Raw genomic sequence first — 14,634 nt, forward strand, 5'->3', positions numbered from 1 at the left:
AAAGCTTCCTTACAAACTGAGAGACAGATGGAGGAACCATGCCTATGAGCTGCAGGAACAACACAAGCGGAGAGCTAAGCTCACAGACATTGCTAACTTCATTGAAAAGCAAGTGAAAATTCTGACTGATCCGGTGTTTGGCAACATACAAGACTCTGAATCAATAACCATAAATCGAGGATCAAACAAACCCAAGCTGCAACTTCGTCCTGGAAACAAGGAGAGTAGCTTTGCTACCACTGTAGGACCTGTGGAGAACAATTATCAGTCTGCAACGAAAGAAAGAGAAATTAGACAAACGGGAAGGAAAGTATGCATCTGCTGTGGAGGAGGACACACATTAGATGTATGTGTACAGATGGGAATAATGCCACATCAACGGAAGATAGGCTTCTTAAAGGAAAATGGCATCTGTTTTGGCTGCTTGTGCGCAGGGCACATCAGTAAAGATTGCAGGAAAAGGATTTCCTGCTCAAAGTGCAGCTTTAAACATCCCACCATACTTCACAAGGAACCCGTCAATGATTCCGAGCAGACAGAGAGGAGCCCAGAGCACGTTGACGGTACACTCGTGTCAAGTGGTCTTACAGGGGCTGGAGACCAGGACTGCAAACTGCCCATTGTGCCGGTCCAGGTCAAATCCAACAAAGGAACCAAAACTGTCATCACTTACGCTTTCCTGGACCAGGGGAGTACCGCTGTTTTCTGCACTGAAAGCTTAATGCACAAGCTCCACCTCACAGGGAGGAAGGGACGCATTCTCCTTCGAACCATGGGCCAGGAGAAAGTCGTAAGCAGTAACATAGTGTCAGGACTGGAGGTCACAGCACTGGAGGGGGGCAGATTTTTCGAGCTACCAAGAGCTTACACACAAGAGTCCATGCCTGTACACAGAGAAAATATTCCAACTGAAAAGGATATTGAGCAATGGCCACATCTGAAACATATTCACTTACCTCAGATTGATGCAGGAATAGAGCTACTGATTGGAACCAATGTTCCTAAAGCGCTGGAACCACTGGAAGTGGTGTGTAGTGTGGATGATGGACCATATGCCATCCGAACCTTGCTGGGCTGGACTGTTAATGGTCCACTGACAGGAAACAGTGGAGAAACTGTTAGCTGGGACCATCCACAAGTAACTGTCAACAGAGTTTCGGTTGTGAACCTGGATGACCTCTGGCAGCAACAGTTTAAGAATGACTTCCCTGAAAGTAGCATTGAAGAGCAACCGGGGATGTCAAAGGAAGACGAAAGGTTCCTGGAGTTAGGCACCAACTCAGCAAAACAGGTGGAGGGGCATTATCAGATTGCTTTACCTTTAAGGAACATTGATATCAGCATGCCAAACAACAAGAGAGTGGTTGAGCAACGTTTGTGCCATTTGAAAAGAAGGTTTCAGAAGGACTCAACGTTCCACACTGAATATAACACCTTTATAAACAACCGTCTGGCTAAAGGCTATGCTGAGAAGGTGCCAGAAGAGGAGCTGGACCGTGGTGATGGAAAAGTATGGTACATACCACACCACAGAGTTTACCATCCCACCAAAAGAAAGGTCAGAGTTGTGTTTGATTGTGGAGCAAGATATGAAGGAATATCTACCTCAGCTACAGGAGCGGCAAAGATGGACAGGAGTGAAGAGGAATCTGGTTGTGGGAGACCTTATCATTATCATGGACAGCACGGCACCTCGTGGCCTGTGGGACGAGTGATACAGACCTTCCCAGACCGAAGAGGATTCGTCCGTCAGGTGCGGATTAAAACCCGGAGCAGCTGCCTGGATCGGCCAATCACAAAGGTTTGCCTGCTGCAGGAGGCTGAAGCCATCTGAGGATGCACCGGCTTCAGTTGTGACTTTTTTTGGGATTTTTTCTTCTTTCCTTTGGACTGTTTGACTTTGACCATTGAGACTGTGGACTTTGAGTCATATGATTCAAGAAGAAAGAAGATTCGTGTGTGGATTATGGGTTGGACATTTGAGCTTTAATGTTAAAATTGATGTCTAATTATGTCAGTAATTATTGAGATTAGTTCAATAATTAGGGGCTGGTGTGTAGGAGCCACATATTGATGTTTAATTTGTTTGATCTGGTTGTCACGGTGATGAAGGAAGTTTGGGTCACGTGGGTCATCACCGTAGCTTATATAAGGAATCAAATCACCTGCACTGGGGAGGAGAGAGGCGAGTTGGGTAGCCGTAATTTTTGTTGACCGCATCTTACTGATCACCCCGATTACACTTTGCAGTGTACACATTTAAAACCTATTAAGTGGATGTAATCGGGAGGCCGTTGTGGCTGAAGTTGTCATTAAACGCCATAAAAACGTATCTCGGACTCAGCGTGCTTCTATGTCAGCAGCAGCGCGTCATAAATATACAGGACCCAACAAAAACTCTCAAGCGGCTCTTTTAAGTACAGGAAAGCCGCAATACTGAGTTTTTGAAAATCTCCACTTTGCCCGGAGTTTTCAGAAATTATCGTTTTTGGTGACTTTGAGCTCCGTTTTCGTGTAAACGAACGGCCAAAACGCATGAAAACGCCACAGTTTTTGCTCCGTGTAAACGGGGCCTCAGACTCTTACGGTGCCCTTTGGTGACATTGGAAAAAAATAAAATAATGCGTGGCCACGAGTTAATATCTCGTGGCCACGAGATAATCAATGCGTGGCCACGAAATATTAACTCGTGGCCATGCATTATTTTATTTTTTTCAAATGTCATCAAAGGAGCTCCATATACAGGACTGTCTCAGAAAATTTGAATATTGTGATAAAGTTCTTTATTTTCTGTAATGCAATTAAAAAAATGAAAATGTCATACATTCTGGATTCATTACAAATCAACTGAAATATTGCAAGCCTTTTATTATTTTAATATTGCTGATTATGGTTTACAGTTTAAGATTAAGATTCCCAGAATATTCAAATTTTTTTTATATTTGAGTTTTCTTAAGCTGTAAGCCATAATCAGCAATATTAAAATAATAAAAGGCTTGCAATATTTCAGTTGATTTGTAATGAATCCAGAATGTATGACATTTTTGTTTTTGTAATTGCATTACAGAAAATCACAATATTCTAATTTTCTGAAACAGTCCTGCATTTACTTATTTCCAGCAAATAAAATAAAGTTAGATTTTAGAGTATAAAAGAAATCAGCTAAATAAAACTGGACTATTTAAAGTGATGAGATCTGAAAATCTAAAAACTCTTGATGTGTGACATCACCCCGTACCGTCTCTTGTCTCCTGTCTCTTATCTCTTATCTCTTGTCTCTTGTCTCCTGTCTCTTATCTCTTATCTCTTATCTCTTGTCTCTCGTCTCAGTTGGGGACGGCCATCGGCTTCCTGCTTCCTCCAGTTCTGGTTCCCAACACGCCGGACGACCTCGAGCTGATGGGCCACAACATCAGCGTCATGTTCTACGGCACGGCGGCCGTGTCCACGCTGCTCTTCGTCCTCGCCGTCATAGGTGCGCTCACTCAGACGCCCGATGTGGTTTCAATCAGCAAATCAAAAGAAAAAAGCACTATTTCAGTTCCTTCATCTAAGTTATTACCATGTTATTGTCACACCGCGGTGAGGTTGTCTTGGGTTTGTTTTGTGCTGTCATTTCCACAGCCATAGTAATCGCCATAGTAACCTGTATGTTCGTCGTTAAAGAGTGATTTTTGTTTGTTAACTTATATCCTGCTTAGATTCATAGTTCTTGGTTTATCTAATATCTCTGCATCTGAGTCCTGCTTTGAGTCTCGGCCTGACAGAACACTCTGGCCTACTGTCAGGCCCAGACTCAAAGCAGGACTCAGATACAGAGATATTAGATAACAAAAAGCTTTTATTGAATTCACCCGAAACCTCGACCAAGTGACAAAAAACAAATGGCTATAAACAAAACTAGACACTATACTCTTGACTATAGAGGGAATGTGCAGGATGTCACAGATGCGACTTCACAGCGGGTTTCGCCACTGAGTGTCAGAAAGACTGAGTGGCAGCGGTGAAGCGGGGTGATTGAAGTAATTGAATGAATGGGCATTTATTCACCTGTTCACCGCGGCGGCTGCATGGAGAGGGGGTGAGTAGGGAGAGTGTCATTTTCTGTTGACCGCTTGAAATATCTACAAACTGAGAGTGAATATCTTGCCTTGCTTTTGACTGTTTGTTCGGCGTTGGAGGAAAATAAATACGGACACAGTTGGATAACACGGAAATGGCTTGTTGTTTGTGCAGCGAGTCAGCAGTAACATGCTCCCTCACTTAGCCTCTCAGTGATTTGGTCAAATACCCCTTTTACACCAAACCAGTTCCAGTGCTGGTTCTGGTTCACAACTCGTTCAACTTGGGAACCAGCTGAGAACCGGTTTGTGTTTCCACAGCTCGGGTGCTAAGAGGAGCCACGTCATTATGTCGCTGTGTTTCCGTTTGCGTGAAAGTTGCAGCAACAACCGCTGGTCCCTGTAGCTCCTCCGTGGACACATCTCTAAAAGACAGGTCGTCTCCTCCTCAGACCCATGATGCTTTGCTGCATCCAGATTCATTCTTATTTGAAAATGTCTCCGTCTCTCAGTCTTGCTATTGCCGTTGGTCTTAATAACTCCACCCCCTCCGTTTACGTAAGCCGTTCTTTCTTCTAGCCCAGCAAAGAGTTGGTGCTACTTTGGAACCGGTTCTTCTGGCCCGGAGCTGGTTCTTGGTCAGTGGAAACAGAAAGCCCAGTTCCAAACTCAGCACTGGCCAAGAACCAGAGCCAGACCTGTAACCGGTTTGGTGGAAAAGGGGTTATAAAGATCCTGCAGAAGAACATTCTTCAGTTCTTCTGATCAGAATAGCTGTAAGATTTATCGAAGACGTTGGGCCGCTCGGTAGCGCAGTGGGTTAAGCAGTGGCTCATATACTGAGGCTACAGTCCTCCTCCTGCAGCGGTCGCAGGTTCGAATCCCGGCCTGCGCACCTTTGCTGCGTGTCATCCCCGTTCTCTCTCTCTACCCGTTTCCAGTCTGCATCTTTAATAAAGGGCAACTAGAGCCCAAAAAATCTTAAAAAAAAAAAAAAAAAAGATTTATCGAAGACGCCTTTCCAACTTCTTACATACATCTGTGGTCAGATGTAACGACATCGTCTGATATGTATGTTAATATTCGTTGCAGATTAGTGCAAACTAAACCTTTTAATTGAATCGAAGGTCTAACGTCCTGCCCTCCTGTCTCTTCTGCAGTGATCAGGGATCAACCCCCTCTACCCCCCAGCCAGGCCCAGGCGGTCCTACCGGGCTCCTCGTTGGAGGACTGCTCCTACAAACAGTCCATCATCAACCTGGTGAAGAACAAGGCCTTCATCCTGCTGCTCGTCAGCTACGGCAAGTTTGACCCGTCTCTCCCCGCTTCACTCGCATTCCTTTGGGTTTTATTTAACTTGGGCGGTTAGAGGTCGAGCTTTAGTGATCACGACGGTATGACCAGTGTGGTGGAAATCTGAAAATAAAAACTGACAAAATAATCAAGTCTTATATCATTTAATGAAAACCTTGCAAGTGTCTAGACTACACACACACATTTTAACAGTATACTGCAGTTAAATTCAAACCATTGTCCTTCAATCAGCTCCTTGAGTCGAGCCTTGCACTAGCCCACACTTGATGGTAGCCTGATTATATGTGCTACATAAATTTGGCGAGCCAGCCAGGAGCTGTGTGAAGGTGAATGAACATTGTTATTGATATACTGTTATGGGATTGCAAACATGGAAATTGTGATGCAAGAGTCCATCAAAGTCCCAGATGCAGTTGTGACATCTGGGTTGACTTGCACTGAAATTGATGAAGAATTAGAGGAACATCAAGCCTCTTTTGGGTCTATACACCGTACATTCACTATTGACAACCCTGAATACCCTCACCATGCCATTGTTGAGTTTAGTCATGGCCCATGCAGGCCCTTGCACCTTTACTTCAGTTCTCAGCCACAGTCAAAGTCAGCCAAGTCAGGAAAGTCCAAGGCAGGCTTGAGGCTAATTGAGCTCTTGAACAAGGGCTCAAATCCTTTCTGCAAGTATTCCAGGTTCAGGGTTGGCTTGCCATCCGGTTAGATCAGTTCAAAGAAATTCAAAGCTTCCAATAAAGCATGACCTGTTAAATAAAACAGGCAGAAGGCAGATGTAAGATTCTGATACATTATTTGATTCAACATATCCATTTGGCTTAGATCAGAATGCTCACCAATGCAGAATGAAGCACCATACACCACAGCAATAATCTTCAATGACTACGTTTACATGCAGTCAAAATTCGGGTTATTCCTAATATTCCAGTTACTAAAACATTCGGAATATTCCGTTTCCATGTGTGAGCAAACAGGGTTATCCCCGTTTACATGGTAATTAATCATTTGATATGTCTGGATCAAACCAGCGACGCACGGAGAACGTGATGATGCAATTCCCGTCATTTCCGCTTCTTCTTCCTGTATCCAAATTCAAAACAAATGCTGCTTCATGCAACTTTTCGCTTTTACCTTCTTGTAAATCTCGCTATCCTGGTACTTTCTACCGTCTAAAATGTTCATATCCTTCATTACATTTATGAAGTGATTAGTCTCCTCCTCACTCCAAAAGTGTGCCGTGGTTTGATTTGATTTGATTTTATTAGGGATCCCCATTAGCTGGCGCCGTAGCGACCAGCTAGTCTTCCTGGGGTCCACATAAAAGACATACAAAATAGATTTACAAATACAACATTAATTAATATCAGTATTCAGTACTAAAAAACCTTACAATTTAAAAACAAGTTACATGATGGGAGTTGTTAAAAAAGCATGGTAAACAAAAAAACAAAAACAAAATACTAAAAAAAAAACCTTACAGTGACAAATACAATTTTAACTTCTTTTTAAAAGTAAGTTTACTGAAAAGGGTATTGCAGAGGTTTTGGGGCAGGTTATTCCAAAGAGCCAATGATCGATATATGAAAGTTCTCTTTAAAGCATTTGTCTTTGGACCTGGTAGTACAAGATGTCCATTACTGGAACCTCTAGTGTTGTGATCATGCACAGTATTGCTAACTATTTGACTATAAATAAAAACAGGACTTTTACAGATTATGACTGACCTGAACAGTACAAGCTTATTAAAATACAACCTTTTATCTACTGTAAGCCAAGAAAGGCTGGCATGCATGTGGCTCACATTAGACCTAGGTGAGCAGCCGAGAACTAACCGTGCTGCCGTGGTCTTGCGTATATGACCAAATTCGGGTTATTCAAAGGGGTTATTGGTGTTTACATGGCCGTGCAAAACCGGGTTATTGCTAATATTCTGGTTTTACAAGGGTTATTGACTGCATGTAAACGCAGTCAATGATTCAGCACCTCGTCTGTGGGAACTAGTCCAGGTGGTTTGCAGATTTCCTTCAATGCCAAATGTCATCAAGTCTGTAAACAGTCAAGAAAGAAATTACAATGGACAGGTGATCAGTGGTTCCTTCCTGGATTCAGATAAAGTTAAACAACAAACAAAGAGCATAAAATAAGATGATTGCCTTTCCAAGACTCAGACAATGAGTTCATTCAAAATACACGTCTGGAATCAAAGTGCATCATATAAAGTATTACCATGTGTCCGAAATGTACAATACATTGTTATTTTTCCATTACAACCAGTCCAGTAGAGGAACATCTACAGATGTAGAGGACGTCACGCTGGTTAACTTTTCTCTGGAGTATCGGTTCCCAGAAGAGAAAAACTGCAGACTGGTTTCCAGACTTGAGCTTAAGCTTTTAACTTTGTCACACTTTTTCAAAAAGAGTGCATGTTTAGTGTTTCGTGAGTTTGGAGAGCGGCCGTGACCGTAAACATCAAACCCCCGAAGGCCGTCTGAGCGGCTGCTCACTGAAAACTGTCCTTATCCAGCTCGGCCGGCCGTGTGCGGCGTTTTGATCGGGGAACGTCTGACCCGGGACCTTTGACCCAGAAACCAGCTGAACTTGTCCCTGATTGTGTCCCTCAGGAATCCTGACCGGATCCTTCTACTCCGTCTCCACGCTCCTCAACCAGATGATCATGGCCTGCTACGAGGTAAACATGGGGGTTCATGAGGGCGGACTAGACTTGTAGGTCTCTTTTTTAATTCTCTCCTCAGCCACCAGGTCTATGAACATCTGCACCTAGGAGTTGGATCACCAAACAGACGTTTTGCGCTTTATAATAAAATCGCCGCGAGCCGCCAGTCACCAGTCACTCTCACGCTGACTCCCGCTTCCTGATTCAAACGTCTGATCACCCGACCAATCAGTGGGGTGGAGGGTGGTGACGTCAGATATAGTGCCGGCTCAGCCCGGTTAGAACCTCGGCAGAAAAGATAAAGAAAAAGTATCTACTTGGCACGGCTCGGCCCGCCTTGGCCCGTAGTGGAAAAGCACAAGACGGGGGCGTGGCGGGTAGAACCGAGCTGAGGTGGTACTAGTGGAAAAGGGCCATTAGTCTAGTGTGTATTTCTTTCTGGTCGCGGTTTTGAGATGAACTGGTCTTGGTCTTGATACTCTCTGGTCCTGGTCTCGGTTTAGGTGGTCTGGACTACTAATCTACCACAGGTGTCCATGACAACCTCAGTTATCCTCACCAAAGAAGTGTGCGGCACAAACCAGCATCTTTACAGTACGGGGGTCGGGATGAGAAAACTGATGACGGAGAGCTTTTCGTGGGTCATTTGCTCCTGAAATCACATGAATCATCCGAGAATCTGGACACAAAGGGACCCTCAAAGGCGTCATGAGTGACCGGAGGGGTCACTCTTTAATGTCTCAAGAGGTCCCACTGAGATGCTTTTAAAGAGGGTTGTTCACATTCTGAGATGCCCCCCAGTGTTCCCTTGTTCCCTTGTTCCCTTGTTCCCTTGTTCCCTTCAGCCGGGTCTTGCACCATCGGTCAGTGAGTTTCAAAGAAGTGAAAGGAACGGAGATAGAGGTGGAGAGAAGCTCGACAGATGGAGAAAACGAGGGAGGGAGGGAGGGAGGGAGGGAGGCGCCGGCAGAGAGAGACACTTGTGATGAGACGCTGGACTTGTTGTCGCCTGCGGTTCATTAGCCTTCACGCATTCCAGCTGCCCAGCGGCAGCCGAGGACACACACTCCTCTACACACTCTACACACTCTACACACTCCTCTACACACTCCTCTACACACTCCTCTACACACTCCTCTACACACTCCTCTACACACTCTACACACTCCTCTACACACTCTACACACTCCTCTACACAATGTTGTACACAATCCTCTACACACTCTACACACTCCTCTACACTCTCATCTACACACTCCTCTACACACTCTACACACTCCTCTACACACTCTACACACTCCTCTACACTCTCATCTACACACTCCTCTACACACTCTACACACTCCTCTACACACTCCTCTACACAATCCTCTACACACTCCTCTACACACTGGTGTACACACTCCTCTACACACTCCTCTACACAATCCTCTACACACTCCTCTACACACTGGTGTACACACTCCTCTACACACTGGTGTACACACTCCTCTACACACTCCTCTACACACTCTACACACTCCTCTACACACTCCTCTACACACTGGTCTACACACTCCTCTACACACTGTTGTACACACTCCTGTACACACTCCTCTACACTCCTCTACACACTCCTCTACACACTCCTCTACACACTACTCTACACACTCCTCTACACACTACTCTACACACTCCTTTACACACTCCTCTACACACTCTACACACTGGTGTACACACTCCTCTACACACTACTCTACACACTCCTCTACACACTCTACACACTCCTTTACACACTGGTGTACACACTCCTCTACACTCTCCTCTACACACTCCTCGATCAGCTTCTGCTCGTCACACAGAATCAGTGAAAACTCTCACCTCCGTGTGAACTTATAAAACTCCGGATCGTCAGGTGACCCGACCGTCTCTACAGCCGTGTGACCGATCGTAATCCGCCTGCAGTCAGATCCCATTTTTCAGAAAATACAACATCCCCTTCCTCTGTTACGCTGACGACACCCAGCTCTACCTCTCCTCTAAACCCTGGACCGGTTCATGTCCAACCTCTCTGGCCGTACTGGGTTCATCCAGCTGAAGACATTCACATCCCAACTCTCCCCCGTCTCCTCTGGTGTCCCCCAAGGCTCTGTCCTCGGCCCCTTCCTATTTATCATCTATCTCCTTCCTCTTGGTCGTATTTTTTTCCGAAAATACAACATCCACTTCAATCGTTACGCGGATGACATCCATCTCTACCTCTCCTCTAGACCAGGGGTTGGCAACCCGCGACTCTAGAGCCGCATGCGGCTCTTTAGTGCCGCCCTAGTGGCTCCCTGGAGCTTTTTCAAAAATGTTTGACCTTTTTTTCCCTTTTTTTCTTCTTTTTTTCTCTTTTTTCTTACTTTTTCCTTTTTAATCTCGATATTTCAATATTTTTCTCGAAATGTTGGGTTGCCGACTTTTTTCTCGAAATTTTGACTTTTTTCTCAAGATTGTACTTCAACATTAATCTTGACATTTCGACTTTTTTCTCAACATTTCGACTTTTTTCGAAGGGGGCATAATGATGGTCTCTCAGCACAATTGACCAAATTTTTGCAACCAGAAGACAGGGGGTAAGGGAGCCCTCTTGCCCCGATGGGACATTTTTTTCTGGATATACAATGGATTCCTACAAATACTGGAAGCCTTTGTGTCTCAAAATTCTGTCTGTTGAGTATGTTGAAGACGCCTTCATAATTGGAATTATGATAGCAGGATTTCTCCTGATCGGAGGGGGGGGATTCCTGGTGTATCAACAAACGCGTAAGTCGTCTACAGCTGTTTTGGCTATTTCAGAGCTGCCGGACGTGGCTGAAGGGTCAAGCAAGGCAACCAATGCTCAGACTCTGATGTTGGGGGAGCAAAGCCGTAAGTTGGATGCGATTCTCGAACAGAATCGCAGGCTGGCGGAGGTGTTCAAGCTCATTGGCAAGATTGATAACACCCTGGAGAAGTTAGAAGCTCGGCTTGGCGGGAAGTGATCACAAATTCGTCTGATTGGAGTCGCCATTGATGAATCAGAGATTTGAAGGCAGACGGAAAATTACTGGGCTGCCTGTTTTTCAATATAATTGTTGATTCTATAATCTGCCCGTGACAGGGCGGTCTCAGGCCGATCGCTCATGGTCACAATCTTCCTGGTGGAATGTAAACAAGATGACTCTGCCCCCACTAACCCTCCCCTCTCCAGGAACATCTGCGGAACCTGTCTCAGAACTGTACGAGCCGCCTGATAACATCAAGGACATTTGGGCTGAGCGCAGCTCTGGGCGAAGGTTCACGGACTTATCGCGTCACAGACACTTACTGAAAAACACACACACTTCCCTCAACTTCAACGCCTTCCTGGCTCCTCCCTCTTATCAGCCCCCCCCAACAGTCTCCGGGTTTCGAGCGCCACGACGGCGATCACTTGGATGTACTGTGTGGGGACCGTCTGTCCCTCACTTCCAGCAGTGCTGCTATCCTGGTCCATGCTCTGGTCACATCCACCTGGACCTCTGCAAATCCCCCCGAACCGGTCCAGAACTCAGCCGCTCGTATCGTCTCCAGAACTTCTCCAACAACAACTTTGCATTGACTTCAAAACCCTGATCCACACTCCCTCCCACCCCAATCCCCATCTAAAAACATACTCACTTTAATCCCCCCCTCTAGGTTACTGCTGATTCCGGATTGTATTTCTGATTTTATTGAATTTATATTGTTGTGTATAAAGGTATTATTGTTATTATTGACCCGGGTTTCTACTGGGACTAACCCGTCTCCTCTCCTCTCCTCAGAACCAGGAGCTGAACGCCGGGAGGATCGGTTTGACCCTCGTCGTGGCGGGGATGGTCGGCTCCATCCTGTGTGGTCTGTGGCTGGACCGGACCAAGACGTACAAGTACGACCCGCTTCCTTTCAGAATCACACCTGGGACTCGTACTGTTAAAGACACCCTTTGTAATAATTTAACTCCCTGCTTTCGGTCCCCCTGACAAAAGCCTCCTCCATGTAAATATTATCAATCTGGTGCATCTGTATGGAGGGAGATTTGTGTCTTCATTATTCAATCAAAAAAAGGTTGCTTCAATCAAAAAATATATTTTCAATAAAAAAAAAAAAATCACTTCAATCAAAGAAAATGATTTCAATCAAAGAAAAAAAGTGTTTGAATTCAAACAAATATTTGAGACTCAAAAAAATGCATTTGAACACTGTTTTTCTTTGATTTGAAAGTGATGTTTTTTTGTTTGAAGCAACTGTTTTGATTGAAGTAGTGTTGTTTTGTGTTTGGGCCAAATTATGGGTAGGACATTTGTGTCTTTATCATTTAATCAAAAAAGAAGTTGCTTCAAAAAGAAAAAACATATTTTCAATTAAAGAAAATCACTTCAATTAAAAAAAACGTTTTTAATCAAAGAAAAAAGTGTTTGAACGCAAAAAAAAATATTTGAGACCCAAAAAATTGCATTTGAACCCTTTTTATTTGGATTTAAAATATTTTTTTTTTTATTTGAAGTGAAAAAAGTTTTGAAATCTTTTTTTTTTGTTTTGATTGAATCATTTTGACACAAACATCCCGCAGTGGGCGGATGCTTCCCCATTGGTCAGACATGTTTGAGTGACAATAAAGTACCAGATGGACCAGAATCATCAGAAAAATAAGTTAATCGCCGAGTGCGACGGCCGAGCGACTTCTGACAGCAACGATCAGAGAACCAGGTCACTGATGGCGCTTCTCCCCCCGCAGGATGACGACGCTGATCGTCTACGGTTTGTCCTTCCTGGGCATGGTGGTCTTCACCTTCACCTTGAACCTCCACAACATCTACCTGGTGTTCGTCACGGCGGGAGTCCTGGGGTAGGTCGGGTCTGGTGTGGCTCGTGTTTGTGAGCTCAGGGGTTTCCCGTGGTGTGAGGGGGTCTAACGCTCATCTGCAGTTGCGTAGTCGACCTCTCTCTATCAGGTCTCTATCAGATCACATGGTTTCAGGCAGTACTGGAGTTGAGGGGGGATGAGGGGGGATGGCATGAAATCCCTGAAATAAAAACGGTCCAAATCATCCCCCCTGTAAAACTGCCATCCCTCCTTTCCATCCCTTATGTCATTTAATCAATGAATGTGGTTTTACTGCTATTTCAACATTTAGAGTCATTACCAGAAAAATAACACCAGAAAAATAACTTATTTGACAATTTTCACCTGTTTCAAGTAAATTTTCACTTGAAATAAGTAGGAAAATCTGCCAGTGGAACAAGATTTATCTTCTCATTACAAGCAAAAAAATCTTGTTCCACTGGCAGATTTTTCCTACTTATTTTAAATGAAAATCTACTTGAAACAGGTGAAAATTGTTGTTTTTTCCAGTGATGAGTCTTGTTTTAAGTGTAATGAGATTTTTTTTTACTAAAATGAGACATTTTAACTAGAAATAAAACAAATATTCTTGTTAAGATTGTGAGTTTTTGCAGTGATCCATTTTACTAAATCCTGTGAAGGACAGAGTCATATTGATAAGTTCAGAAAACTGTTTTTTATTGTTGTGTTTTGATGTATTTGATGTAAGCCCAGTGGATATTTAAAGCTTACAGAAGGCTGCATTTAACTGCTGCTATGTCATTCCTGCAGTATTTCTGCAGCTGTTTTGGTCACTGCTATTATTTGTAATATATTATATTATTTGTAATCAGCAGAAATTATCTGTCCCCATATGATCAAATCCACCAAACCCCCTGACTTTTTTTTTTACAACTCGAGTACTGGTTTCAGGTGATTTGCCGTCATGGAGTTTGAACTGTGGAAAAGTCGGAGAGATCGAAGGTGGAAGTTGATCAGCAGGTGTGAAGTTATTGCTCGTAAACAGCCTGTAAAGCATTTTCAAATAACCGACGTGTGTTTTTCTGGCGGCTACCGGATCACATCATGTGTGATATTCTGTCTGCAATCAGTCACATAATGTGAACAGTAAAACAACCTCAAGACTCATTATTACAAATCAGAGTCGTGTAATCTGAACAGTCCTGCAACCGGCTGATTGCCTGATTTGAAAGTGGAGCTTCGAAGGTTTGAAAGTCTGAAACCAAAATGATGTAAAAAACTTCATGTAACGTGGACGACGTGTATCTTGATTGTACCGCAGTTTTTCACAGTTTATGACAACGTGGCCTTTAACTATCGGCTCTTATCTGCTTTTATGTGACGTTCCTGGTAGAAAAATGTGCAAATGTACAAACTGGCCAGAGACGTGATACAATCAAGGCAGATGGCTGAAACTACCTGATCTGTATAATCTGTATGTAAAGATAAAAGGACAGTTAGTGGTTAGCGCTGTGCAAAGGAAATGCTCTCCCTTCTTTGAAGAAATGCTGATATATGATCCATCTTTAAAGTCCTGATTCACCACGGTGCGGTTGTTTGGTTTGGTTTAAGATTAAGATTCCCTGAATATTCAAATTTTTTGAGATAGGATATTTGAGTTTTCTTAAGCTGTAAGCCATGATCAGCAATATTAAAATAATAAAAGGCTTGCAATATTTCAGTTGATTTGTAATGAATCCAGAATGTAT

At 43.8% G+C, this 14,634-nt stretch overlaps 1 protein-coding gene across 3 annotated transcripts in view; it reads left to right on the forward strand.

Annotated features, from left to right (window-relative positions):
• Positions 1-14,634, forward strand: part of flvcr1 (FLVCR choline and heme transporter 1) — a 30,631-nt gene that overhangs the window by 6,667 nt on the left and 9,330 nt on the right. For all 3 annotated transcript variants that reach the window (XM_061746587.1, XM_061746588.1, XM_061746589.1), the window contains 5 exons: positions 3,331-3,475; positions 5,222-5,362; positions 8,006-8,073; positions 11,865-11,968; positions 12,818-12,928. In XM_061746587.1, the coding sequence (XP_061602571.1) occupies positions 3,331-3,475; positions 5,222-5,362; positions 8,006-8,073; positions 11,865-11,968; positions 12,818-12,928 (569 nt within the window). The remainder of the gene's footprint in view (positions 1-3,330; positions 3,476-5,221; positions 5,363-8,005; positions 8,074-11,864; positions 11,969-12,817; positions 12,929-14,634) is intronic.

This window comes from Cololabis saira, chromosome 18 (genome assembly GCF_033807715.1).
Source record: "Cololabis saira isolate AMF1-May2022 chromosome 18, fColSai1.1, whole genome shotgun sequence".
In the NCBI taxonomy this organism is placed as follows: Eukaryota; Metazoa; Chordata; class Actinopteri; order Beloniformes; family Belonidae; genus Cololabis; species Cololabis saira.